We start from the raw sequence: 27,987 nt of genomic DNA, 5'->3' as shown, positions 1-27,987 counted from the left end.
CCCGGTTTGAGGACTACATTTCCCAGGCGGCCTCAAAGAGGCGGGGCTTCCGGCGCGAGAGATGCATTGTGGACATTGTAGTCCCTGGGGGCTCGATTTCCACCTCCCGTGCAGTCCGGAACTGTGGCCCGGACTACATTTCCCTTCCGTCCGCCCACAATCCCGAGGCCGCCTTGGCGCGAGACATTTGCGAGCTGAGTGTCTCCAAGATGGCCGCTTGGGGAAGGAGGCGTCTTGGCCCGGGCAGCAGTGGCGGCAGCGCCCGAGAGAGGTGAGATGCGGGGGCCTGTTGCTTTCCCAGGGCGCGTGGCTCAGGAGCCTGGAAGCCAGTGAGGCCTCCTGGGGCTGCACCGCTGTCCCTGCCTTCGTCCCCGGGCTCCCCTTTCTCGCCCACCGGCCCTCCTCGTACCCCTGCGGGGCACGCGGGGCTCCTGCGCCGGCCGATCCAGGATCTGGGTGGAAGCCGGCGCCCGCTCTAGCCCGGCTGAAGCGGCCTCTGCGGAGGGCTCAAGAGGAGGTGACGATGGCGGGGCCGGGCGAGGTGGGCCGCGGACATACAAGGGCCGGGTCGGGCCACGCGGGAAGGACCGGGAGCCCCGCGCAGGCCCAAGGGACTCTCCTAGCATCCCGCGGCCGAGCGGTGTCCGAAGCTCCGGTCCCGCCTGGCCACGAGTGTGGCCATCTCGGCCGCGACCCCTGACGTGGTGAGGAATGGTTCCCGGGAGGGAGAAGGAAGGGGGGAAGCCTTCACGGAGTGGGCCAGCTGTGGGAAGGGCAGTGCGATCTGCTCGTTTATCAGGGTAGCTTTAACCTTCCTCAATTTGTCTCCCGGGCCGAGAGCCGGCCGCTTCCTCGAACCCTCGATTCTTGGGACTTTTCGAGGGTTCTCTGCAAGCGCCCCTGCCATGGAAGTCCTTTAAAGTGACCTTTCCTAATGAATTATGTGTGGATAGGGAGCTAGGGGCTTGTTTCTTCTAAGGTGGATCTCGATTTGGAGAATTTGATTTCTAGATGATGAGACTGGAACAGTTTTTGTGTTTCGTGTTGAATTAACAGTTTTTGCTTCAGAAAAGCAATTTCAGCTAGTAGAAGCCACTAGAAGCTGTTCAGCTACTAGAAATTTGGGGGAAGGACGTGTATTGGTGGAGTCACCTGGATTCAACTGCTCTGTCAGTTTTGTTATGGCTTGGTTGGTATAGCCGAGGTCAGCAAGAAAGTTTTGTGTTCGCTTTGTCTCTTTGGAGAAGCTTTATATTAAACAGAAAAGTTCTCTTTCTCTCAACTATCCTCATTATTTCTTTTGATTCCATCACATACTCATTGCTGTTGCAGATGGTTTTCTCAGCTCAGAAGATTCTTCCTGTTTGGTAGTTGTGATGGACCAGCTTGCATTTTATTCTTAAACTCAGAGTTATTCAACGTTGTCTGTTCTGCATTTCCTCTTCCGTGGAAAAGCAGTGAATGGCAAGCAGATATTTTTGTTTTTCCAACTCCCATGTGGTATTTCTTAGATCAGACCGTAGAAGTTAAAGAAGTGACCTCGATGGTTTCCAGATGGCCTTTAAACCTGGCAGACGTTTTCAAGATCTTCAATGCGACCATTAATCCTGTTTAGAAAAGCCAGAGTAGCTGAGAGAAAGGCAATTCTCCTTACTGGATAAAAACAGCTGGAAGGGCCAAATGGGAAAGCCCCAGACACCATACAAGGGCTGTGCCGGCACAAGTTAAGCTTTTATTGATCTAAGAAATCAGATACTGGGGATCTTATCTCCTTGGTTGGAGACAGGCATTAATTCAAAACTGAGTTTGCGAACTAGCAGCCCATTGGCTGAATCCAGCCCTTGACTGTTGACCCTCAGGTTTTAAAAAGAATTTAAGTCAGTTGCCAATACTTATAAGTTGAAAGATTTCACATAAAACTCTCCTTGAAAAGCTGAGTAGTGGCTGACTTTTTTTGGTCTCTAGTTCATTACTCACCTGACAGCTTGACTCATTGCAGTTACCTGCCTAGTCTCCCTAGGTGTGCAGGTTGCAACCTTTGGCCTGGAACTGAAGGCTCTGCTCACACATGCAGATGCTGTATGTCAGCCAGGAATAGGGCATCAGATTTTGTGATTTGGGTGGCCCCATCTCTCTTCCTTCCATATATCATGGTGTGTGGCTGGGGGGGGGAGACCCCTTCTGTTTGCCTTTGCCAGGAGGCCCTGACCAGGCTCTGTTGGAGGAGTCATTTGTCTGAGCCCAGTTCCCCTAAGATCCTCCCACGCTGAGCAGGGGATGGAAACCTAACCCGCTGCTGGGCCAGCTAGCTAACTTCTGGGCACACCTCCATTCCTAGTCAGTGGGTGGAAAGACTGTTCGGGTGGGGCAGGCTGGATTAATTGATTGCCCAGCACCGTGGATTAAGAGGCCCAAACATATTATTGGCTCTTATGACTGAAATAGGCTGTTTATGGCTCTCTTAAATGAGTTTGTTCCATGTCACATTTGTGCTGGCTCAAATCTCAGCTTCGCATTGGAAGACCACTTTCCAGAATAGCTGGACACACCCAGTTGGAGTCTGCTTTATGCTGAAAGGGAAGGACACATTGCCTGGTTTGGGGCAGGAGCTGGAGCAGAGCAAAGCTTTGGGCAAACTTTCCAGATTTGCCAGCGGCCGCGAACTCCAAAGCATGACTTGTATTTAAAGGCCCTGCCCAGGGCCATACCGTCCACCAGAATTACTGACATCAACTGTGTATTAATGGTGGCCCACTTTAGAATGCACAGCGTGTGAATTCTTTACCTGGTTCTTGAGTTTAGAGCTGTGTTCAGTCAGTAGCCCCTAGTCACATGTGGCAATTAAATTTTAATTAATTGAAAACAGGGGCACCTGGCTGGCTCAGTCAGTGGAGTGTGCGACTTTAGACCTCGGGGTCATGAGTTCGAGCCCCACATTGGGTGTAGAGATTACTTTAGAAGAAAATCTTCAAAAATTAATTAAATAAAAATAAATAAGATGAAAAAATTCAGCTCCTCAGTCACACTAGTCACATTTCAAGTGCTCAGTGGCCACATGGGGCTTGGGGCTACCATATTGGGTAGGGCAGATATGGAACACCTCCATCACCGCAGAAACTTCTAGTGATGAGACAGCACTGGTCTAGACTAAAATAGGAGAGGGGTGGAAACAGCAAACTGCTAGCTGCTTGCATGTTGATTTTTCTCTCCACTCCATTAAATCCAGGGACTCAACAGTGTTTGTAATGAAGAACATCAGACTCTGAGCTGTAACCTGAATTCTTGTCCAAAATTGAGCACACTGGCAGCGAGCACACGAAACAGATTGCCACTTGTCCTGTCGGCGTCTTTGAGACACCCTTGCCCATCTAGGAAGGCACAGTGCAGGTATCCGTGTGTTCTGCCGCTTGGGTGCCACCCCGGACCAGCTCCCAGACGGTCCCGCCTGTCCTACTTGGGCTCCTTGTCTTCACTCCCTCAGGGCCTCTGAGCGTCCCTGAGTTCTCCGTGATTGTTGGAATGTGAGTATAGCCACGTACTCTCAGCTCGGCTCTTCACAGCGTGGGAAGACGTACTGGATCTGATTCTGATCCTGATGTGGTGCACCAGTGCTGTTACAGACCTGGGGTGTTCAGAGGGCCCGGCCTGCTGGCCTAAAGGCCCAGGATTTCAAGTCGCTTCTTGAGGCCCCTCCCCTCCCCTGGCTTGTGCGGCGGTGTGCCTGTGCTTTTAGGCAGCCAGTCCCATGGGATTATGTCCCCCTCTTTCTGTACCCTACCTTCTTTCCTGGGACTCGGTCCTCCTTTTTTGACAGCGTTGCTTTAATACGTGAATCGGAGAGACGTGGTCCTGGGTGGCTGGTGGAGGGTTTAGGTCCCGGTCCAGCTGAACAGATGGGCCACAAGCCACGTGGGCAGGTGGCTCACATTCCGGGAGTGACATTCTCCTCATTCTGATCTAATCCTTTCCTTCTAGAGCTGAGGACCCTTAGTGGTCTGGGGTATTTTTTTTCCTCTTGGAAAACTACCTTTCTGGCTCTAGGATGTGGTAAACGTGTTTCTTTCCTCCTGGTCTGGGTGAGCCACACGCGTACAGCATCTGCACCTGGGGCCTCCCCAGCAGGCTCCCAGAAGGTGCGGTCGTGCGCACTCGGGCCACATGCTCTGATCCCGGAAATTGGGTGTTGCAAGTTAAGGTCATCCACCGGGGTTCATCCTCTCAAGGCACGACTTTCCATTTTCCTTGATTGACTTGAGCGGTCTGGTTCCAGCAGCAGTACCTCAGGCCTCAGGTCCTTTAGGCCCCATTTCAGCGCCGGCCCAACTCTGAAGAAGGGTGCGATGCTCTTGTACGCGGGGAGGGGAGGCGGAGGCGGAGGCCAGGCCTGAGTTGGGCTTCTCTGTCTGGGGCCTCTGTGAGCGGGGGCAGTGGGAGGAGGTGGGAGGTCCTCCCCAGAGCAAACGCTCGGGCACCTCCCAGCTGCCATTGTGTTCTGTCCCTGCCGCCAGCAGCAGCGTTACGGACCATGAGTCGTAGGAGTCCTTTAGCTCAGGGTTGTTGCATGGGATTTTCTGCCATAACAGAAATGTTCTGTCTCTGTGCTGTCCATTAGGGTAGCCATTGGCCACAGGTGGCCGTGGAGTGTTCGAAGTGTGGCCCTTACATCTCAGGAACTGGATTTTTCACTTGACGGTTTCAGTTAAACAGCTGTGTGGGCCTTACACTGGGGGGTGCTTTGCAGCTGTCACTTTGGTTGGCATCGCTGACCCCATTCCACCCTCGCTGCGGCACTCGGAAAGAGCTAGGGCCTTTGCCCTGTTTGACCTGAGGCAGTATGGCTTAGAGCAGCAACGGCTTTTGCCCTTGGCCACAGAGCCGGCGAGTCACTGAGAGGGAACTCGAATCCAGGTCTCCAGACTGCCACACCCGGTGCACTGCGTCCTTATTCCCGGAGCAGCGGGGCTTTCTCTGAAAGGGATGACTACGTCAGGAAGTTCCTTGGCCGGTTTGGAATCACCCTCAACATTTGGGGCTACATGCCTGTGCCTTTCTGTCTGAATTGGCCTTTAAATCCACAACATAGAATCCTCCTGTCTTCTTTGGCTCCCGAGGAAGTGACTTTTGGTTAGCCAGAAGTACGTTCTAGATCTGGGGGTAGAGGTAATGAGGTGGAAAGCAACCGACATATGGACCTAGTTTAATTTTTCACCCACCCGGTCTCTTTTTTTTTTTTTTTTTTTTTTTTTTTTAAATTTTTTTTTTTTTTTNGAGACAGCCAGCGAGAGAGGGAACACAAGCAGGGGGAGTGGGAGAGGAAGAAGCAGGCTCATAGCAGAGGAGCCTGATGTGGGGCTCGATCCCATAACGCCGGGATCACGCCCTGAGCCGAAGGCAGACGCTTAACCGCTGTGCCACCCAGGCGCCCCAACCCACCCGGTCTCTTAATTACTGTGATTGGTTCTTCTCTTGCCACTCATTTCAGATGAGCTTGCACTAATGTTGTTGGTAACCTGTCACATTCAGGCCTGGTGCTGGGGATACTGTGCTGAAAACGCAGTCTGTCTCCCAGAGCTCCGAACTGACGTGCTTTGTATTTCAGACGCAGGAGGTCCCAGCCCGGGCCGGCCCGGGAGCCCAGGGCCTGCTCCAGGAAGTGGGCCCAAAGCAAGTGCTTCCGGTTCTGCCAGGACCAGAAGTGATGGTGGCCTGCGCAGCCCCTGGGCCAGTGCTTGCTTGAGCCGACAGGGAAATGGAATTTCCCTCCTGCTCCCTGGCAGGACTGCAGGGGGCTGAGAGCAGCAGGATACCTCAGCCGTGAGATATGCCGCCTGTGCCCAGGCTCGCGGTGGTGGGCTCGTGCCCTGCTAGCACGGGCTTCTCCGCAAGCACGGAGATGCTGCCGGAGCGGAACTGGGCTGTGGACGGCCCGCCGCTGCGTGGCCTCGTCACCCCGAGGGATACGGGGCTGTCCAGTGAGTTTTCTTTTTAAGAAAAAGTTGGCCGTTTATTTTCCCATTATAAAAGAAGCCCCTGTGTATGTTTTCTTTAGAAAAATATAGAAACCTATGAAGGAAAATAAAATTTTAGTCACCTGTTAGGCCACCATCCAAAGAAAACCATTGTTGACTTTTCTTTGTGCCCGGCATCTTTGATACTTCCCTCCAGATGTTTTGTCTTGGATTTTAAAAAACTGTATGTTAAACACATGAAAAGTATGTTTCTAACATGTGAAAAGTCATACACTTGCTACCGTATGTCTGACCCTTGAGAACATTGTGCTATTTGAAAGAAGCCAGTCACAAAAGGCCACAGACATGATTGCATTTATATGGAATGTCCAGAACAGGCCAGTCTGTTGAGTAAGTGGAGTGGGGCTTGCCAGGCGCTGGGGAGGGTTGGGGGAAATGGGGAGTGATGGGGTTTCTTTTTGGGGTGATGGAAATACTCCAAAAATGATTGTGGCGCTTGTTGTGCAAGGCAGTGAAGGCGCTGAGCCACTGAACTGCAAATTCCAAAGGGGCGAACTGTGCAGCCTGTGACATCTACCTGAAAAAAGCTGTTACTAGAAGAGTACGCATCAAAGCCACAGTGCGATGCCACCATCGGGATGGCTTCTATTAATGACAGAAACAAAACCAAAAATCAGAAGCATCGGTGAGGAGGTGGAACAGCTGGAACCCTGAGGGATGTGCCGGAGGGCCGCGTGGGGCCGACTGAGCACACGCTCCAGCCGTTCTAGCCCTGGACGCACGCGCAGAGGGACTGACGGTGCGGACGTGGGCGCGTCGTTTTTACCGTGTTCACAGAGGCATTACTACCAATAGCCGGAAGGCAGGCGTCGCCCAGGTGTGATCGATGGATGAGCAAGTGTACGGACATCCGCTGGAGTGTGTATTCATCCTTAAAAAGAAAGGAAATTCTGACTCCTGCTGTAGAACCTGGGTGAACCTTGAAAACGTCCTGTCGAGTGGCCAGTTTCAGGGCAGATACTGTATGATTTCACTTACATGGGGTACCTGAGGTGGTCCCGCTCAGTGCCACCAGTTCGAAGGGTGGTGCAGGGGTGGGAGCTGTTGTGTCACGGGGCAGTTGTGGCTTTGCAAGCTGAAACCATCCTGGAGCATGGCTGCAAGACAGCCAGGAGGTATCTAGCGCCCCCGAGCTGTGTACCTGCAGACGGTCCGGATGGTCCATGTTACGTGCTTCACTGCGCTCTGGAGACAGTGAATAAACCTGTGTGCGCACCGCTCAGCTGAAGGAGAAAACTAGCATTGCCCCGGCGCACGTGTCCCTTCCGGCAGGCAGAGGCGCCGTGCTCGTGACGTCAGAGCACACATGAAGACGTTCCGAAGTGGCAGCGGCTCCTCCACCTTACAAGTGAGGGATGCAGCCGTACCTCCATTTCCCCCCTCGTGGAGGAACAGCCCGATTTAGCGATCTCTTCGCATCGGTGCTGCTCTCCCCAGACGGTGCTGCTTGGATCGTTTTTGCATAACTCTGACTTTTGGGGAGGTATCTCCAGACTTTGTGGATCCCATGTCCGAGACTCCTTTTGTAATTCCAGATTCCTCTGAGACCAGCTTCCCGATGGTGTAGGGGACCACGGGGCCACATGCTGGACAGGCTGCCAGGTGCAGAGAGGGTGCCCACGTCCGGGGAGTGGAGTTCGTCGGGCTGGTTCTTCATTATGGCCGCCTTTTCACTGGAAAGCCAGTGTTCCCAGGGGATTCCTCTGATGATCGTATCTCAACTACCACCAGAGCAGATTCAGAGGAGAGGAGAGGGTCTCAGGCCCACTCTGGTGGAAAGCAGAGGGAGGCCGAGTCACAAGCCCCAGTCACAAGTGCCCATGACCCTGAGGCAGCGTCCACAGCGGCCCCTCCAGCTCCAATGGGTTGATGTGTGCTCTGCAGGCTAGTTAAGGGTTCAGCATTGCAGACTGATCTCAGCATTGGCAGGGGGAGTTGAGGAGCGTGACCCTGTACCATAAGGACCGTGGATCGTGCTAAATCCAAAAGGTTGAAAAGTTATTTGGTAAAGGAGCTTCCCTTTTCTTCCTGGAGCCACTCCATTCCTCTCCCCAGTGATGGTCATAATTCTCAGGTTGTTGTATATGCAGGAACGTTCTGTATGTTTAAAAGCAAATGTATACTTTTTTTTCCTTAAAGATTTTACTTATTTGAGAGAGACAGAGAGAACACAAGTGGGGTGAGGGGCAAAGGGAGAAGCAGACTCCCCGCTGAGCAGGGAGCCCTGATGCGGGGCTTGATTCCAGGACTCCAGGATCATGACCTAAGCCCAAGGCAGATGCTTAACTGACTGAGCCACCCAGGCGCCCCTAAAAAAGCAAATTTATACCTTTTAAAAGTACACTAAAGATAACATTATTATAGTCACTGTTCTGTACTTGCCTTTTTCACTTTATTTTTGGATACTTCTCCATCAGTGCTTTCTCTTTTTATATGAACTTTTTTTAAAAGATTTATTTATTAGAGCGCCAAGTGGGGGGGAGGAGCAGAGGGAGAGGAGATAAGCAGACTGTGCACTGAGTGCAGAGCCCGACTCAAGGGCTTAATCCCAGGACCCTGAGATCATGACCTGAGCCGAAACCAAAAGCCAGACGCTCAACCGACTGCACCAGTAGCCGCCCCTACATGAACTCTTTATTATGCACGCTTACTGGTCATTTCACACCTGTTGTGAAAAGCAAAACTACAGTCTCTTAGGAAGCCCCAAAGACTCCAATTAGCATTCTTTTTTTTTTTTTTTTAAATCTGCATTTGTGTACCAGGAGTTGGCTGGTGATGGCCTAAAATTGTTCAAGTCCACTGGGTTCCTTCCTTAGTTGGGTGACATGTGACCCGGAAACAAAAGCATATCACCTGTGGGTGGGCACTGGGGTAGCTGGGCGGCAGGAGACACAGCTCTGTCCTGGGAGCACTCGGCCACCAGGTTTCCGAAGTAACAGCCATGGTAACCACGTGGACTGAATCCAGTGGTCCGGGCAGCTTTTAAAATCTATAGTTGCAGGGACGTGACACCTGGACAACTGGTGACACGTGGACAACTGCCCCAGCCCAGGTGGAAGGAGTAGACGCTGACTGCTTGACGGGGTGGCCTCTAACGGGGCCTCCAGCATGTGTGTGCGCGTGCGCGTTTTGAACCTTTGTGTCTCCTGTGTACAGAATCCTGGAAACCGACTTCTCACGACTTCAGATTACATCCCTTCCCAGTGAAACAATCTGTTCGCTGAATTTGGGAATAGCGGTTTGGCTTTAAGAGCAGAATTCGTGTCAGGCCAGTGAGTATGGCTCTGCCTGCTGGGCTGGCTTCAGAGGCTGCCTTGTTGGAAGTTACTCGTGTGGCTTCTGCTCTTTTGTTTTTACACTACGGGTGGCTGGCTGATGGTGATGGGCCCCAGTGGGGTGACCTGCCCCCAGAAAGCTGTCGGGGCTTCAGGAAGCTGTGGCGTGCTTTGGCAGGGTTCGGTGGTGGGTTGGATGAGCACCCCCGTGTCTGCACACGCTCACGGGAGCCGTGGTGTTCATGGCTGTCCACAGCCCGAACGCAGCGGGTCTGCTCACTGTCTGTTCCTGTGCTGTCGGGCCTGTCGTCCGTGTCAGCAAGCGAGAGGGGAGTGCCTTGCTCACCACGCCTGCCCTTGGGATGGGCTGGGGAAAGGCAGGCGGCGTGGATATGGATGCCAGCTGGGCTTGCGAAGTGAGGGCAGCAGGGGGCTGGGGGAGGGCGAGGTGGGCTCTGCCCACTGATGTGTTTCCAGAATGGAGCAGCCTGTTCCGGGTGTGGGGTTTCAACTGGCGTTTTCTTACGGGGCCTCATGACGTTCAGGATGGCTACAGTCTGCTGGGCAGAGAGGGCACTGTGTGCTAAGGTAGATTTGGGGTTTGGGCAGGAGCATCCTGTAATTCCAACCGTGACACCCGTGTTTTGCTTTGAATGTTCTGGAGGGACTTTGTGGCCAGAAAGGCATCCTTGGCCTCGCTTTGATGGTCAGTGGGACACACACTGACTTGGAAGTGCCTCTTCACAACTTGAGAACCCAAGGGAAGTCAGGGCTGCCTGGGAGCGAGTCCTCGCCCCGGTCCTGCGCACGTGGGGCCAGTCAGCCCAGGCCCAGTGACTCGCCAGCATGAGACCCTGCCTGTTAGGTTTGCTTGTTTGCCACAGGTGGCTTCTAAAGTGCCGAGTCCTGCCTGGCAGTAGTAACTGAAACAAGCTCCATTTCCCCTCCCTGAATTCAAACCAAATGGAGGCCTTGAAAGGGAAAACGCTCTTTTCCCATTTCATCAACTTCCGGTGGATTCTTCCGGAAACAGCTCATTAACTCCTTCTGGAGAGGCAGCCCCAACTACTGGCTCACCCTTGTGAGCTGCTCTGGCAATGTCCCATGTTTAGGAGGCTTCTCGTCTGACCCCCAGGGAACGACTTCTCCCCAGTGCACAGTTTAATTAGGGCCTATGATTTAATTAGGAGACTTCCCTGAGCCCAACTTAATTACAGTTACTTTTGCCAAATAGAGTTCCCTCTGCCTAAGTCCCAGCCACTGCTTTTGCTAAAGTGGTTCCCACGTGGGAATGGAGGCCCCTCCTGGAGGATGCCCTCCCTCTGCACTTGGGGGCGCACCCAGCCCATTACCAGTGACTTTTCATTTCTGATGTGACCACGGGAGAGTACTGAGCAGTTGTTTTTCTAACAGGGAAACTCTCTGCCTCTTTGCTTATCTGTTGGCTAGTAGTTTTTATTGTGCTGAACCCTGCCTGGGATTAATAACTGGAAGGAGTGCTCCGTGGTCTCGCTCTCCGATCGCCCGCCCTTTTTCCTTGAAGCGTACACCCGACAATCCAGTTTTCATCACACTTAACGTGGCATTTGATCTTTGAAGGAGGGCCAGGACCAGAGGTTCTGGGGGTGACCTTGTTTTAAAAACCTTCACTTGTCCTTAATGTGCACGGTCCCTGATGAGGAAGCTCTGAGCCCGGCTCCCCTGTGGCTTTCCTCTGAGTGGCTGCTGGGTGTGCGTGTCTGGGATGTGGGGAGCTGGTGGCCTCGTGTCCTTGAGTACTTAGGGCTGTGCTACTCATTGGGACAGTCGGAGCTCAGGTGGGTGGGCTGCGTTCATCTTTGTTGGGCTCAGTACACTCGTCCGGACCCCAGTTAGGGGGGCATGGGCCTGGGTGGGAGGAGCAGTGAGCACCAGGAGCCAGATGGGGGTTCCTGGACCTCCTCTCCTTTGTGATGGTCTGACCAGCCCAGGGACCAGGGGCTGCTGTTCACTGAGGCATGTGAAAGGTGCCCTGCACTGCCTGGTAAGAAGGTTAAGTGACTTGATCCAGCTTCACGAGCTGTGTCTAGCAGCGTGCCCCTCGGAGGCTGGTATAAAGAAGGCTTTTTACTGGATGAACTGAGAACACAAAACTAGGAGAAACGGTATAGGCTGGATGGGGGTATGGAAATTCAGAAAGATCTGGACAGGCTGAAACAAGCCAAATGGAAATGACAAGGCGTGTACAGGTCTATATTTAGGTTTGCCCATCAGGGGTGTGGAAAGATTCTGCTTTGGATACGAAGTTTGCGCTGGAGAGACGTCAAATAGAGTCCTGAAAGCGCCTAAAATGCCCCCGTGGCCCATGGTCACAGCCAGCTCTGTGGCCTTGAGTCACAGCAGAGTCGTCCCTGAGCCTCCAGTTTGTCTTCCACCGGTGAGGGTCAGGTCACCCATCCCTAGTCCCCGGGGAAGCTGGATCAGCTCAGCCACTTGAAGTGGGTCTTTGTGAACAGTGTTTCTTATGTGAGTGAGAGAAGTGTTTACTGGCAACAAATAGAGTCCTGGAGGCACAGCGTCAGAATGGGCGGGAACCTCTGGGGGCCCTTCATGTGTCCCTCTTACACTGAACTTCATTGTCACTGTCCTTGAGGCCTTGTCTTTTCCTAATTAAAGCAGAGGGCTGCTTTTTCTACGCTGTGTGCTGGTGTTCCTGGGGCTGCTGGCCTCGGTGCTTTGCGCAGCTCGTTCTCCTGCGACGGCCAGAGGAGTTTTGTTCTCAGTCATCCGAGGCGAAGACCACCCTGTGGGTCTTCTGTTCTGCAGGCCAGGGCTGACTGCTCTTGAGCCTCGCAGAGGGCGGAGTGCTTGGCACTCTCGGCCTTGGGTCTGTCCGTTTCTATTGGAGAATCCTCCTCTTCGATTGCTCTGGTTAACCAAGAGGACGTTTCACCCGGCCAACCTTGGGCCTCTGTGCGGATGTGATTCTGGGCTGAGACCTTCTTTCTTCCTTGGGGCTCCTGTGCGAGCTCAGCTCTGTCGGTCCACTGCCTTGGGCTAAGTGCCAGGCCGGTACACATTGCAGGCGGTCGTCTCCTCAGAGATCTGGGTGCTTCTCCTGTGTCTGTCTACCTTTCACTGTCTTCTCAGAAAAAAAATTCTTGGGACACCTGGGTGGCTCAGTCGGTTAAGCGTCTGCCTATGGCTCAGGTCGTGACCCCAGGGTCCTGGAATCGAGCCCCACATCGGGTTCCTTGCTCAGCAGGGAGCCTGACTCTCCATCTGCTTGTGTTCTCTCTCTCTCAAATAAATAAAATCTTTAAGAAAAAATTCCTTAGTGACTACTTGTATATTGGGTTCCAAGGAAGATGAAAACATAAGTAAGACGTGGTGCCCTTAAGAGCTCAGGCTCTCTGATGAGCCTGAGGCCCAGCCTTCGGACAGGGACTCAGCACAGAAGCCTGTGTGTGCTTCTCAGCCTCACTGTCTCACTGTCTCCTCTTTCTCCCCCCTCCCCCCCAAGGGTGAGCTTGTCGGCCACAGACTGTTACATCGTGCACGAGATCTACAATGGGGAGAACGCCCAAGACCAGTTCGAGTACGAGCTGGAGCAGGCCCTGGAAGCCCAGTACAAGTACATCGTGATCGAGCCCACGCGCATCGGCGACGAGACGGCCCGCTGGATCACCGTGGGCAACTGCCTGCACAAGACCACCGTGCTGGCGGGCACCGCCTGCCTCTTCACCCCGCTGGCCCTGCCCTTAGATTACTCCCACTACATCTCCCTGCCCGCTGGCGTGCTCAGCCTGGCCTGCTGCACCCTCTACGGGATCTCCTGGCAGTTTGACCCCTGCTGCAAGTACCAAGTGGAGTACGACGCCTATAAACTGTCCCGCCTGCCCCTGCACACACTCACTTCCTCCACCCCGGTGGTGCTGGTCCGGAAGGACGACTTGCACAGAAAGAGACTGCACAACACGATAGCACTGGCCGCCCTGGTGTACTGTGTAAAGAAGATTTACGAACTCTATGCCGTATGATTTCAGTAGGACGGGGAGAGCAGCAAACGACCCAGCCCACGAGAGACAGCAGTATTCAGATTGCCACAGTAACAGCTTTTGCTCTGTGAGGCAGCGGAGCCCGGGGAGGGGTTTGGCTTAATATTTGTTATTTTTTAAAAAAAATAACACAGATCACAGGTGTACCGAGGGTTTTTCAACTCATTACACTAAGATGTGGATTTCCATAACCCACAGGGGGTCTGAGCTGTGGAAGTCTGAGCGGGTGGTGGAATGTTGACGGCAGCAAGGCTACTGAGGGGGTGTGAATGCGCTTGCGGGGTAGGGGGAGGTCTTTCAGTCTGTTGTTTAACTGTACCATCCAGAGCCAACCAGAAGCTATCGACCATTAAAATTATGAGAATTTCAGCTTCGGGTGTCTTCTCTTTCCCTGGCCGCCTGCAGCTGCTGCGGGCGGGCGCTTGCTCGGGGGAGCAGTGGGCACTGCGGGAGCCGCCGGCCCTGCTCCTTGCTGCGCCTGGCGTCACCGTCTGCAGCAAGAGTGGGCCTTCGAACGAGGCCGGCCCGGACCCCTCCCAGAGCGGTCTCGCCTGTCATGCCAGCCTCCTTTTCAAGGCTGGCACTGCTAAATGCCATTCGGGGACGTGGTAGGATCCGGTGACGAGGCCTAGAGGTCACTGGGTTTCCGTGTGGGGCCAGGTGGAGAATTGAGGCCTGGGACCTCCTGTCCAGAGATTCTGATTTAGAAGGCCCCACGGGTGAACATCTGTATTTTTTGCAAAGCATCGAAGCTGTTCCTGACGTGGACCCTGAGTTCGAGCCCAGGGCCCCTCCCAGGGCACTGGAGCCAGTCCCACGTCCCCCTCCCCCGCCCCTGGCACAGCAGAGGGCGTATTGCACGCCATCCTCCATATCCCTCTAAGGTGTTGGATCAATGAAAAATCTTCTCTTCACAAAGATGTCAGGTCCCCCGTCTTACCTGCAGCCTTCCTAAGACCTGCTCTCAGTCCTCCTGCAGTGCTACATGGCACTTCCTTCTGAAGGGTCCATCTCTTAAGAAGCAGTCTAGCTTTAAAGGCCACATCGGGAAGATCTGATACCAGAGAATAATGAAGGGGCACTTGGGAAGGCGTCAAGGAGCTCAAGTGGGCGATGGGTCCATTTATTACAAGGGGAGATCCAGAGCTTTTAAAAGACTTCAAAATGGACCGAGGTCCACAAAGAGTTTGAACAACTTAAATTCCAGGGGGCCTAGAAATACTCAACAGTTGAATGCTGGGTGGCAAAATGGTATTGGGGGCACACTGTAGTTTCCTGGCAGTCTGGCCATCTGGATCAATGCTCATTTGGTAGTGATCCCAGACACACAAACCAGGTCTTGACTGTGCAGTGCCCACAACCGCTTGGGGTGTCTGGCCGCCAGGCCGGCTGGGCATGAATGGTAGGTGTCTTTGTAATAAACGGTGCAGACTGGGGAGGGAGCCCCATGCTCTGCCTGCAAATCAGATCTCCCGGGGGAGGTGGCTGGAAGCCAACAAGCAGGAGCGGTCTTGGTCGGTCAGCTGAGTAGAAGTCCTCACCAGGAATAGCCAAGTGCAAACAGGCTGGTTCCAGCTGTGCTGAACAAAGTGATTCTTGTCAGGTGGACTAGCCCAGATTCTGAAATACCACCTCCATTACATGTCCCCTGCCAAGGTGAGGACTCAGGCCTGCCGTGGGGCACAGGGCACGACTTTGGTGTTTTAGGCCTCTCTACAGGAGCAGCACCCCAAATCGGCTGCGAAGGGAAGCAGCAGGACCACACCTCTCGCGCCTGGAAGGCCTTCCCCTCGGCTGGCATCGGCTTCTCTCTTTCTGCCCCCTTCCTGCTTAGACATCACTGACAAGTGGGCTATGCTCCTCGGTGACGTGCCACAGTGCTCTTGAAGAAACAGCCTTAAAGAACTGCCAACTGGGAAACAGAACAAGTCAGCTGGGCCCGTGCCTGCGAAGTCCACACGCAAGTCCTGTGCGTGCCCACGTCTGTGAGTGCATCGTGCCAGTAACCCAATTACGGGAGTCTTGTTTGAACTGCCCACTCTCACCTCAATTTCCGAGAAGAGCAAAGAGCCCTTAGAAAGGTCAGCTCAAGAGATGCAGGAGAGCAGACTCCCAGCAGACACTTACTGTCTCTCTCCTTAGCCTACCAGCTCCCTCCGAAGTGTTCACATCTGCTTCAGCAGCTGTCGTCCCCCATGAAGAAGGGAAGGGAAACTGCGTCCTTGGAGCCTGCTGGGTGCCGGGCAGTGCGCCCAGGCAGCTGTGCGCTCACTGTTCCGTCTAATCACCCGCGAGCCGCGGCCACTCAGCAGCGCACAGATGTGCAGTGCGGCTGTCTGCAAACTCACTTGGTTGTGCTCTTCCTGACTCTGATGCGGGCACGCGGCACAAGTGCGCCTGCTTCTGCCCTCGGACCGGTGAATCTCCAGGAGGCCTACAGAGCAAAGCGGAAAGAGCCTTTGAACTTTATCTGCAGGCAGAACCGATCCAGAGTTGAGCTTTTCCAACATACCCCCCATCCAAGGAGGAGAGAGAGAGGGGAAAACAAACCCTTGACAGAAAAGCGCAACTGGAACAGCAGTACCACCACTACCTCTGGTGGCAGATGTCCATACTCAAACACGGGTTTGAAAGCAAGAGTGGAGTGCTGGCCCGGGCACAGTGTGGGCAGGGGCCTCGCCCTCAGGAAAGGGCTGCGGCTGCCCTCCCAGTCCAGGGAACTCCAGCAGGCTCAGCAAGGCCCACCTGCACCTGCACAGTGCACTCTCCAGGGGGATGGCCTCACGGGCCACGTGGGCTTTAAAGAGCACCGAAGTCGCTGGCCCTATTTAGTCCTCTCCCCAGTTTCCGAGGCCAAAAAGAGCCTGTGTGCGGTGGGGGCGCATCTGGTAGTGCCAACCTCAAGAGCAGCTGGGCCTCGGACAGCCTTGGCCAGCCAGCCGGCGGGCGCTGGATTGTAGCGGGTGGTTGTGTTACATTTGCTATTTATATGGTAAAATATAGTTTCTAAAGTAAGTTTAAGAAAGTGAATGTGAGGTAAATAAACATCCAGTGGTTTGGGATCTGGCTCTGGTGTCGTGTGTAGGTTTAGAGACCCTTCATGTCTGCTCCGAGCTCTGCGCACCACACGCGCCTGAGCCGCTGTCACAGCGGCCCCCAAAGCAGCCACCTCAGCAGGGGACTTGCTGCCATGTTTTGATGATGGACTGTGGCTGCTAAGCCTGTGTTCTTTAGAGGACAGCAGGTCACACTGGTCTCCAGTTGCTGCCCGTTTTAACGGAGAGAAAAGGACACCACCTGACTCCGGGCCCCGCCAGAAGTGCCAACCAACCGAGTGTCCAAGGGGAGATGTGCTCTCGTTCCCATTTAGAGGCACAGCTTCCTGTCACTGCCTTTTCCTGAGGACACGCCATGCACCCGGCATTTTACTCAATCTCAGAGGAGCCTTTCGAGTGGCCGCTATGGCTGTCTTGGGTCCAGCTCTTCCCTGACTCTGATGGCCCGGATGGGAACAGGAAGCTCTTCCTCTTCCATGTTAGGAGGGAGGTAGATGGTTTATGTGAAAAATGAAGAGCCAACCCCTATGTCCATGTCCACATTTCAACCATGGGCCCCTGGAATGTTCAGGCAGTGCTGGGAGCTGGGGAACATCACCAGATCTAATGCCCCACTCCTCTCGTCCTGCTCCCAGGAAACTCAAGAGCCTCAAACACTAACCACAGGTTGGCTTTGGCCATTTTTATTTCAGGGACAGCTGTTTACGATACAAGCTCTGTAGGGCCAGGGTTAGGAGGCAGCGCAAGATGCTGCTATGACGTGCTAGGACATTTTTATTCCAAATTGGGGAAGCCATACAATACACCCACAATTTCCACTTTCAGCCTCAAAAATAGGAAAAGTTCCATCCTAAACTTCAGATATGAAGTTTATTTACTCACTGAACCTCAACCTTGTATTTTTCATAAATCAGAAAGGTGGAAGCAGGCATCCCTTCTGGCTACGCTCCAACAGGCACCACTAACAAATGACTGCTCTATCCGGGGGCAGTTGCGGCCTTGGAATCCCTCCCCGCCTGACTGGGCTTCGGAGTCAGACTTCCTAGAGGTTTTGTGGGACCATGCGGGGTTTTCCTCTCCCTTTTGGCTCCTGCGTCCTTAGTAAATTCATCTTCTGCTTGGAGTGGGGCCTGGTCTACAGGGCTAGGTGAGAGTTCACAGGGAAACGGGGGAATTCCTTTTAGGTACTAAAGCCAGCATCACTCGGGTTACGTGGAAAGACAGAACACACAGGAGCCCATTTGTTGTGTCGGATGACGTACTGTAGGACCCAGAAAATGGGTATGGATGACGGCTTCTTAAAACGACAGCCGCTCCCTTGAGTACTGCGGGTGACTCTGCCAAAACCATTAGGTATGTGACCCAGATCAGCCACATACGAGAAGTGGGTCAGGTGATTCAGGATGTCTTCCATCTTCAAGGCTGAAACACTGTCTGGGAGCTGGCTGAGGCTGGAACTCAAAGGAGGCATGGTGCTTTCAGCCCTTGAGGACTACAACTCCTAACCGTTCATTCATTTCAAAGTCTTAGTTGAAACACAGCTCCACATTTGTTCCTTAAGGTTTACCCCTCACCCTTGAGTAGGCGGTTGCCCTTTTTGGTTCTCATTCTCTTCACAGGGGCCTAGCCAGGGATCTTCAGAAGGGTTTGTTCCATCTTTTCCACCCGTAAGGCAAACATCCAGTAAGGTCTCAACAAACGCAGCCATCCCGTTGAGCAGGTGCCCCCTATCGCAGCTCGGACGCGCTACTAGGAGTTCTTGGACTTCCGCTCCTTTCTGGCCCTGGAGGCCATGAGGCGGAAGAAGAGCCCAGGAGCCAGAGTTCGCAGATAAATGGCCAAGGAAGGCAACAAGTCAGCCAGGATCACATCTTTCTTTTTCTTCCCCACGGCAGCCAGAACATCTCGGGCCACCTCCGCAGGGCTTCGGCCCTGGGCTGTGGTCTTGTCCATGACTAAAATAAACAAAACAAAAGAAAGACATGAACTAGAAAGCAGAAGTCCCTCTCTCAAGGACGTGAGAGGACATGGACCAATGTCAGCTGGGTTTGCCGAATTTCCCAGGAAGCTCTTCCCACCGTCTGTTGGGAGGAACGTGGTATGCCACCATCCCTGATTATTCTGTACTCCAAAGAAATGAGGAAGCCGTCTAGTTCAGTGTGTGTGAGCGGGGAAAAGGGGAATGTGGGTGAGACATGGGCCCCCTCAGTGCAACAAAGGCCAAAGGCCAGGCCAGATGGGGTCCCAAAGAGTGAGCCCTTCACCAGCGATTCCAGACCTTGTGAATTGTCTATTGGAGCCAACAGTGAAGAGGTTGTGGCACTCAGTTGGTCTCGAGTAGCTTGCCTTCTTGAGGTCTACCAAATGGGGGATGGGAGAAGACCACGCCCCCTCCCCGCCCCCGGCAGTGAGAGTGAAGTGACTCAGGAATAGATGTCACGGTTGCCCACGTCATGTGTTAACTGGACAAGGACAGGAAGAAAGCCTTGGTTTATCTGAGGTGTTACAGACAGCTGCAGGGAGTTCAGGAACACCAACCGACGTTCCTTCTTTCCTAGTAATCTGACAGTTCTGCCCACAAAGTAGAAGCAGCTGGCAGGCGGGGAGGAGAGGCCACCAGCACAGGCCATCAGGGAGCCGCCCAAACTGCATGAGCTTCCTCACCAATATCTGTTCTCACTGTGTTTTTAACACAGAATAGGAGGTTTCTGATTATTGCTTATTTTTAAATGCCACAGAGGGAATTGTCAAAAAAACATTCTTCTAGGTATAAATAAATATGAACCTCTCTGGCTCTATGCTTCTGTATGGCTCCTGCTGACTTGCTGAGGGAGCAGCTATCCAGGGCACGTGCGCCCTCGTGGTTCAGGTCTGGCTGGGGTGGACTGCAGGACCTGCAGGCCCCCGGTGAACACTAGAGCACAGGCTCAAGGGGGCACATCCAGGTAGGTGGGACCTGGCAGGTCACGTCTCAAGAGGTGGGGCCATGCAAGCATGGGGAAGCAGAGCTGGCTCCCACGTCAACAGAATGCGTGGGTCTGCGGACCTGGGAGGCTGGCCGGAGCCTGCATGCCGTTCAGCCCACTAGTGGCGACTGCGTGTCAGCTCACCATGTCTTTGGCTGAAGCGAGATGGAGACGGAGACCAGTGCACCCAGCCTCACCCGAGAAGACTGCACTCTTTCCTTTGAGCACCCTGAAAATCAGTCATCTCTCAAGCACGCTGGGCGCAGCATCTCTTGGGTCAAGCAACCCATACTTTCCATGGAGTTAATCCACTTTAATTTTACCTTAATTTGGAAGCTTGGCCTTCCACGTCCTTCCAAGGACTCAAAGTCTGGGCCACCAGGGACCCTGCTCCGACAGCTGCGATGGTGACGCTCAGGCTAAGGGTGGCTCGTGGTAAATGACCACTAATCAACAGTACGTATAACCAAGGCCCGCACATCAAGGGGTTTGCTTTTAAAAATTACATTCCAAATGAAAATAACTAAAGACTCATCAGGTAAGAGGAGCACATCTCACTGTGCCCAACCAACAGCTTTTCACGGAAGAAAAGAGAAACCAGAGCCTCACCTCCGTATGTGGACCCGTCAGCAGTGACGGCATTGAGAGAGAGGTTGGTGTGGATGTAGCCAGGGCTGATGACAGTCACCTCGATCTCATACTGCTCCATCTCGGCACGAAGACAGTCAAAGAAGGCCTGGGTTGCGTGTTTGGAGGCTGCGTCTGCAAAGGTTCACGGCCAGACACACAGGTGAGGGAGAGGGCCGGGGACAGCCCCTCAGATTCATTCCCACTCATTCTCCTTTACTTAAAAACTGATAACTACCATTTAAGGTTACAGTATCACACCAGTGTTCATATCCTGATTTAGGGAAGTGCACTGTAGCCTTGTTCTCAGGAAATACCCCGAACTGTGTAAGAGTAAAGAAGTGTCATGTCTCCAACCTTCTTTCAAGTGGTTCAGGGAAAAAAAAAATTAGAAATTTTATACACACATGTCTGCATACATACACACAACACACACAGACTAGGATAAAGCAAATATGCTCCAATGTTAACAACTGGGGAATCTGTATGAAGGGGACAAGGGAGCTCTTTGTACAATTCCTACTTTTCTTTAAATCCAAAATTCTATTTTTTTTTTTTTTTTACAGGTGTATTTATTTTAGAGAGAGTGCGAGTGTGTGGGGGAGGGCGGAAGGCGAGGGACAGGATCTCAAGCAGACTCCCCGCTGAGCATGGAGCCCAATGCAGGGCTTGACCTCACCACCCATGAGATCACAACCTGAGCAGAAATCGCAAGTCGGACATTCAACTGACTGAGCCACCCAGGTCCCCTGAAATCTGCAATTATTGTAACGTTAAGAGCTTAAAAAACAAAAACCAAAAAACGTAATGCCTAATAGGCAAAACATTCACACAGGACAGAGGATATGAAGTAAAAAGTGAAGGTCTTCCTTCCGTCTTCCCGTTCCATTCTCCAGAGGTCAGCTACACTATGGGTTTCTCAGAAATTACTTTTTATAAATTCCATGTACATATATGTGATCTCACACTTAATTTTTTGAGCTCATACGGTTTATTATTCCCACAAGTAGCTTTCTTCACCCAGTGACGCAGAGCAAGCAGTCTGTGCCGGCCACACAGGCCTGCCGTGCTTCCACGGGTCACGAGACCACAGAACTGGCCTGTCCATGGGACTTCGTGGGTTGTTTTCAGCTTTTGTCACTGAAACAGTGCTACCAGGGAGCATCCCTGCAGGCATGGGAGTGCGTGTATGAAATCCATGCCTAGCTTTCTTATGTATTTTGTTTGACAAACTTCCATGGAGTGGCTCTCCATCGGGAAGAACTACCAAGCTTGCTCCCCCGGGAGCCACAGAGCCACCGCTGTTCTTCAGCCACGGCTCCAAACATGTTGAACAGGTGCTCTGAGTGGGGACACAGTAACTCGACAATGACATTCTTGCAAAACACATGGCATCTCCACTGAAAATCCATTTCCTCCAACTCAGACTTCTAAATGTTTTAGTCTTAGGAGAGGGGCATCCATCAGCCAAACAAACAGGAAGGGAAGAAGCAAGGAAGTGTCCCAGTGAGTCACATGAGAAACTCAGTGTTGGAACTCACTGCAGCACCTTTCAGAGGCCAGCAACTTCCGTTTGAGCCAAGTTGCTGGGGACTGGATGCGTACTTTGTGGGTAGGCAGGTGGAGAGAGCTTCTCCTACCAGTTGTGATCCCAGGGGTGTAGCCCAGGCCAGAGGACTGAAAAGAGTCATCCTGGGGGTCCCCCAAAATAGAAGGCTGCACCCTGATGACCGGTGTCACGAAGTCTCAGGCTGTAGGTCCTCGGCCAGGCTGTGCTCACCTACACCCTCACCACGGCTGGCAACAGTGAGGCCCGCCAATCCACAGGGCGTGGGGCTCGACACGCCACCCGGATCATCTCCCTTGGTCCTTATAACAGCAGTGGGAGGCGGGGAGGGCTGCTCTGCTGCTTTAGAGACAAGAAGACTGCTGCTCACCAGGATTAGCCAACGTGCCCAGGCGCACTGCCACACTCGGTCTGCTTGTTATAAAGTGCCCAGACCAACTATGTGTGACCTACCGCGGGCACAGGCCAAGTGGAGGACAAAATTCAGTGAGATCAAATCAAAGTAAAGGTTGGGAGTGATTTCGTACAAAGAACACTGTATAGCCTTTATCCTGATTTACCTGGTATTAACATTTCACCTCACCTGCTTTATCATTTGTGATTCTATTTATGCCTGAACCACTGGGGCTGCCTTCGACAGCTGTCCTGTGCTGTCGGAGCCGAAGCAGAACGCCGGCAAACAGAGAAATAACAAGTGTAGGCACAAGTATGGCTAGAGTGCCTCCCAATTCACGAAGGATGTTCCATCTCCAGATGTCTCGTTTCATCCTTAACACAGCTCTGTGGAGCGTGTGTGAGAACTGTCAGTCTCTTCACAAGCAAGGAAATGGGGGGTCAGAAAAGTTAAAATTACTTGCCCAAGGACATGCAACGGAAAGCTCAAGGCAGAGCCAGGGATCCTATCTTGAGAGAGAGGACGGCGTTGGGACAGCTCCAGTCTGCTGCGCCGTGTCGTCCAGCTGGATGTCTGCTACTCTCCTTTCAAAGTGCTGAGCCAGTTCTGCTCGGCCTTCGCTCGCTGCCAAGTCTGCAGCGGCCTGAGGCTGGAGTCAGCACTGGGAAGCGCTGAGAGCAGATGAGGCTGCTACACAGGTCACAGTTGCAGAGGGTGGAGCAAAGAACGGAGCTAACGGGGCGGTGTGTGAAATCACCTTTAAACTCTGTTAACAAAACCAGCCCAGGCCCTGTTTCCTTGCTGAGACAACATGAGGGCAGACAGGGATGGGTGAAATGAGATCTCAAACTTTTGACACAGTCACTTGCACGTGGAGGTGAGAATGTGAACCAGAGGTCAATTTCGCAGTTTTATTTATTGGTCCTACTTACTATTTCCACTTTTTTGGAGACCCTCCCACGAGTGGCCAGAGATAGAAGTATTTAACGATATTCTGGGTAGCACATCATTGCTACTGGTCAACAACTGAAGGGAAAGTAATCCTCATGTGTCTAGGAAAATGGCTCAAGAACTCACGTCACATCTATTCAATGAATAGATTCATTAAAAGGATCAAGTGAATTGCAGATGTTGACGTGGAAAGTTGTACTGTTGAGTGGAATACACAAGCCACGGAACAGTATGTATGAAGTGACCCCATGTCTGAATGTGTAATCACAAGAAAGAAGCCGGGAGGCGTGTGCTGCACGTGATGACGTGGAAGTGCCTGTGTGTCCACGGTGAAAACCGGTAACGAGCTAGTGGCCAACATACGCGTGGCACTTACGCCTGGCCACACTCCAGGCCTGCACACACAGCGCTCGCAGACTGCAGCAATCTTCCAGCGGCCCTCCAAGGGTGGGACTGCCCCGTCTCCCTTTTGCAGATCAAGACTGGGGTACAGAGCAATGGGGACCTTTGCAAAAGGTCATGTAGAGGGGGTAAGGAGCAGAGCTGGGATTTGACCCCAGGCATTCCTCTCAGGAGAACACATTCTGATCAGGTCCCCTCACGCTGTGTGTGGAGTCTTTCTCTCATGTCTGAATTCTGCATACTAAATGTGCTATTTTGTTAATCATGAGAAAACAATAAGCAAAACCGCTTGGGGGAGGGAGACGGGAGTACTCACATGCTGATCGGAAGGGAATGCTGATTTTGCCCTGGACGCTGCTGATGGCAACAATGTGGCCTTGTCGCCTTTTGATCATGGAGGGCAGGAGCGCTAAAGAAAGACAGCAGAGGCTTTAGAGGAGGACTTTTCTTCTGGTCACTGCAGACACCCTGACAGGAGGTGACCTTGCTTATCATATGTAGTCAGAGCCAGGGAGGCAAACGGGGAAAGCTTCTGAGTGGGGAGTGCCCGGCTGGTTGGAACTCTCAGGCCGCCTGCGTCCAGCAGACCACCAGAAGGAGGGAGGAGCGGAAGGAGGCAAGGAGGGAGGCAGGCAGAAGCCTAATCACTAGGAACAGTCAGCTCGGTCCCCTTTTCTAGGGAGACCCTCTCCCCTTGACTGGTATCTGTGGCTGGCCACAAAAACGTCCCCACTTTGTGTGGGCTTCCAAACACCATGAAAAGGAAATGGAGGCAATGCTATACAAATAAAGCTGTCGCTGAGGAGAACATCTTGATTTAAGGCTAGAAAGCAGATAAAGGAAAATGCAAATGAAAGCCCGGAGAAAACAAACACCCAAGCTGTAATGACAGCACCTATTCTGGGGTGAAACAGATGGAGACGGGCAACATCTAGCTAAAAAGAAATCAAGTAAAGTAAAAAGAATGCCAACCTATAGTGCTCTTTTTTGCTTTTAGTTCAGGACTGTTACCTTTTGTTAGAGCAACTGGGCCAAAGTAGTTTGTCTCCATGACTTTCTTATCCACGTCCGTGGTGGTGTCCACGATGGCACCCCGGTAGCTGATACCGGCGTTGTTGATGAGCACATCCACGTGGCCAAAGCACTGCAGGATCTCAGCTGTCGCTGCGGCGATGGCCCCAGGGTCTGCGAGGTCAAAGGTCACCATGTAAGGCTTGTGTGTCTGCACCTGGTCAAATACGACAGAAACCAAATGCACCTTCAGAGTGACAGGCACGTGAACCACATGTCCCTGCTTTTCAGAGTGCCGAGAATGGCCTACTGGGCGTGACCTGACACAGGCTCTAGCACCTCTCTTCCCAAGCAATGTGGCCTGGAGGTTCCTACCTCTGGTGCTCACACCTGACCTGGGTGACTTTACCCCTAAACTGAAAAGGACTACTACAGCCAGGCTCCCATCACTGCCTTGGGCCAGCACTGTGCTGTACGTCACCATGACATTGAACAGTGCCCCTCCTGACAGGGGTGTCCTTCTCAGGTTGTTCCTTTTGTTCATGAAACATTTTTTTATATAACTCCTATGTGCCAGGCACTGGGGACAGGCAGAAAGCAAGACAAACATGGCTCCTGTCTTCCAGAAGCATATACTGTCTAGTGAGGAAGACAAAATTCTATAACTGTAAAGAATATCATGAAGAAGTATAAGATGCTAGAGGAATGAATAACTGGGCCATCTAACTTACAGGGCTTCCCAGTGGACGTGAGTTTAACAAGAGATTAAAAGGAGATGTGGAGGTGTGAAATCAGAGAAGATGGCAGAATAGGAAGTGCCAGGAATCTGTCTTTCCACCTGGACGTTGTACTGGCAGAAACTCTCTGAAGCAACAATTTTGGAACTCTGGCGTCCATCTGAATCCTTGCAGCTTCCAGGGCAGTGCTTGGCTGGCAAATTATAGATAATTTTGGTCAATTCTAGCCATCACCTTGGTGGTAGGTTTCCATCCCCCATCCCTGCATGCCTGTGGCAGGAAGCTGTAGGAAAGACAACCCACACCTCTGGGGCAGCATGAGGAAGCCAAGATAGGCATTAAGAACCTTGTCTTCTAAAACTCAGGGTTGTGTTCTGGTGGTGGACCACTGAGCTGTGCTATGGAGGCGAGCTGCATTATTTTAACCACCAGTGGCTAAAATGGTTTACAATGGATTCAAAGGAGTTAAACCTGTTGTTTTGATAATCAAAAACATAAATAAATCCCCAGAAAATATACTTGAGGAAGCCCAGACGGTGGACTTACCAAAGATTTTTAAAACAAATGTCTTAAAAGATCCTCAAAGTGCTAAAGGAAGACATGGACAAAAGCAGAAAACTGATGTATAAACAAAATGAGTATCATTAAATAAATGCCATCAAAGAAACAGAAATTATAAAAAAATTCTGGAGCTCAAAGTACAACTTCTGAAATGGAAAATACACTACAAGTATACAAAGCACATTTGAGCAAGCAGAGGAGTGAATCAGTGGAATGGAAGAGAGGACAACTGAAATTACTGAGTCTGAGAACAAGAAAAAAGAATGAGGAAAAGTAAACAGAGCCTAAGGGACCTGTGGGACACCATCAAGTGGACCAATAAATACACTGTGGGAATCTGAGAAGGAGAAGAGACAGAGAGAGGGGTGGAAAGAATATCTGAATAAATAATTGCTGAAAACGGCCCAAACTTAATGAAAGACATGAATCCACACATCCAAGAAGCTCAAGACCAAGTTGGATAAATTCAGAGGCCCCATGAAGACACATTATAATCAAGCTGTCAAAAAAAAAACGAAAAAGAAAAAGAGAGAGAGAATGATTTCTGAAGACATCAAGAGAGACCTACTCTAACATAAAAGGAATTCTCAGTAAGATGATGAGCTGATGTCTCATCAGAAACCTTGGAGGCCAAAAGACAGTGGGTTGATAAATTAGAAGGGCTGAAAGAAAAAACTGCCAACCAAGAATTCTGTATCTGGCAGAACTATCCTTCAAAAATGAGGGAGAAATTAAGATTCCCAGATGAACAAAAGCTGAGGGAGCTAGTTACCACTAGACCTGCTCTGCAAGAAATGCTACAGGGAGTCCTTCAGGTTTGAAATGAAAGTAAGGTGGAGGGTGGTGTAACCTGAAGCCATATAAGAAATAAAGATATCTGGGAAAGTATAAACACGGGCAATTATAAAAGCTACTATTATTGTAATTTTGGTTTGTAACTCCACTTTTTACTTTCTACATAAATTTAAAAGAAAATGTGTTTAAAAACTATTATTAATCTGTTAATGGGCCAAGCACTGTATGAAGATGTAACCTCTATGTGAATAACAGAAATGGGGGAGGACAGAGCTGTAAAGCAGAATTTTTATACCCTATGAATCCCCTTAGAAACCACAAAACAATAGCTATAGAATGTGCACATGAGGAAATGAGAAGGAAATCAAAAACATTTCACTACAAAAAAACCAACTAAACACAGAAGACAGTAATGCAGGAAAAGAGGGACAAAAAAAGCAATAAAGCATACAGAAACAAATAGCAAAACAGTAGAAGTTCCTCCTTACTAGTCATTAGTTCAAATATAACTCTGGCATCAAAACACCGATTGATAGCTCCAATTTTTAAAAAAATCCAACTATATGCTGTGTTTAAGAGACTCGTTTTAGATCCGAAGATACACAATATGTTGAAAGTGAAAGGATGAAAAAAGGTTATTTCATGTGAATAATAACCAATGAGAGCTGGAGTGGCTGTACTCATGTCAGAATAGGCTTTAAATCAAAAAAGGTTATAAGAGACAAAAAAGGACATTATATGCAAGCATACCTCAGAGACATTGCAGGCTGGGTTTCAGACCACCACAGTACAGCAAATATCTCAATAAAGCAAGCCAGAGGAATTTTTTGGTTTCCCAGTAAATATAGAAGTTATGCTTACACTATATTGTAGTCTATAGTGTGCAATAGCTTTATGTCTAACAAAACAACACACATATCTTAATTTTAAAATATTGCTAAAAAATGTGAACCATCATCTGAACTTTCAGTGAGTTGTAATCACTGATCACAGATTACCATAACAAATTAATAATAACGGAAAAGTTTGAAATATTTTGAGAATTACCAAAAGGTGACACAGAAACAGGACACAGAGACGTGAAGTGAGCAAATGCTGTTGGAAAAATAGCACTGATAGACTAGATCGATACACACTTGGCACAAAAACCTTCAATTGGTAAAATACACCATATCAGCGAAGCACAATAAAGTAAAGCACAATAAAACAAGGTAAGCCTGTAATAATAAAGAGGTATTCATTACAGCAAAAAATGTAATAGTTAGTATAAATATTTATGTACCTAATAATAGACCCTCAAAATATATGAAGCCAAAATCAACAGAATTGAAGGGGGAAATAGACTGTTCTATAATAATATTGTGATATTTCAATACTCCATTTTTAAGAGTGGACAGAACAACCAATCAGAAGATCAATTACAAAGAGATGACTGAATACTATAAACCAATAGGACCGAAAAGATGCATATAGAACATCCCACCCAACAACAGCACAACACACATTCTTCTCAAGCACATGTGGAACATTCTCCAGGATAGACCACATGTTAGGCCACAAAACAAATGTTAACAGATTG

General features: G+C 51.1%; 2 protein-coding genes across 8 annotated transcripts in view; one reads left to right on the top strand and one right to left on the bottom strand.

Moving 5' to 3' along the window:
- Positions 1 to 46: 46 nt before the first annotated feature.
- On the top strand, positions 47 to 13,710 carry TMEM11 (transmembrane protein 11). Of its 3 annotated transcripts, XM_034647404.1 has the most exons (3): positions 47 to 271; positions 3,227 to 3,387; positions 12,807 to 13,710. In XM_034647404.1, the coding sequence occupies exons 1-3, from the start codon at positions 62 to 64 to the stop codon at positions 13,321 to 13,323; spliced, it is 888 nt and encodes a 295-aa protein (XP_034503295.1). In that variant the 5' UTR covers positions 47 to 61; the 3' UTR covers positions 13,324 to 13,710. The 3 variants fall into 3 exon arrangements, with proteins under 3 accessions (XP_034503295.1, XP_034503296.1, XP_019665203.1); XM_034647405.1 differs by lacking the exon at positions 3,227 to 3,387 and having other exon boundaries at positions 135 to 271; XM_019809644.2 differs by lacking the exon at positions 47 to 271 and having other exon boundaries at positions 3,245 to 3,521.
- Positions 13,711 to 17,064: 3,354 nt separating this feature from the next.
- The window catches only part of DHRS7B (dehydrogenase/reductase 7B), a 57,900-nt gene continuing 46,977 nt past the window's right edge, over positions 17,065 to 27,987 (bottom strand). For 4 of the 5 annotated variants that reach the window (XM_011236892.3, XM_034647403.1, XM_034647401.1 and 1 more), the window contains 4 exons: positions 24,316 to 24,532; positions 23,621 to 23,713; positions 19,973 to 20,125; positions 17,065 to 18,352 (listed from right to left, as the gene is read on the bottom strand). In XM_011236892.3, the coding sequence (XP_011235194.1) occupies positions 18,147 to 18,352; positions 19,973 to 20,125; positions 23,621 to 23,713; positions 24,316 to 24,532 (669 nt within the window). In that variant the 3' untranslated portion in view covers positions 17,065 to 18,146. The remainder of the gene's footprint in view (positions 18,353 to 19,972; positions 20,126 to 23,620; positions 23,714 to 24,315; positions 24,533 to 27,987) is intronic. The other variant, XM_034647402.1, reaches the window with a different exon arrangement.

This window comes from Ailuropoda melanoleuca, chromosome 17 (genome assembly GCF_002007445.2).
Source record: "Ailuropoda melanoleuca isolate Jingjing chromosome 17, ASM200744v2, whole genome shotgun sequence".
In the NCBI taxonomy this organism is placed as follows: Eukaryota; Metazoa; Chordata; class Mammalia; order Carnivora; family Ursidae; genus Ailuropoda; species Ailuropoda melanoleuca.
This window is presented reverse-complemented; position numbering and strand designations above follow the sequence as displayed.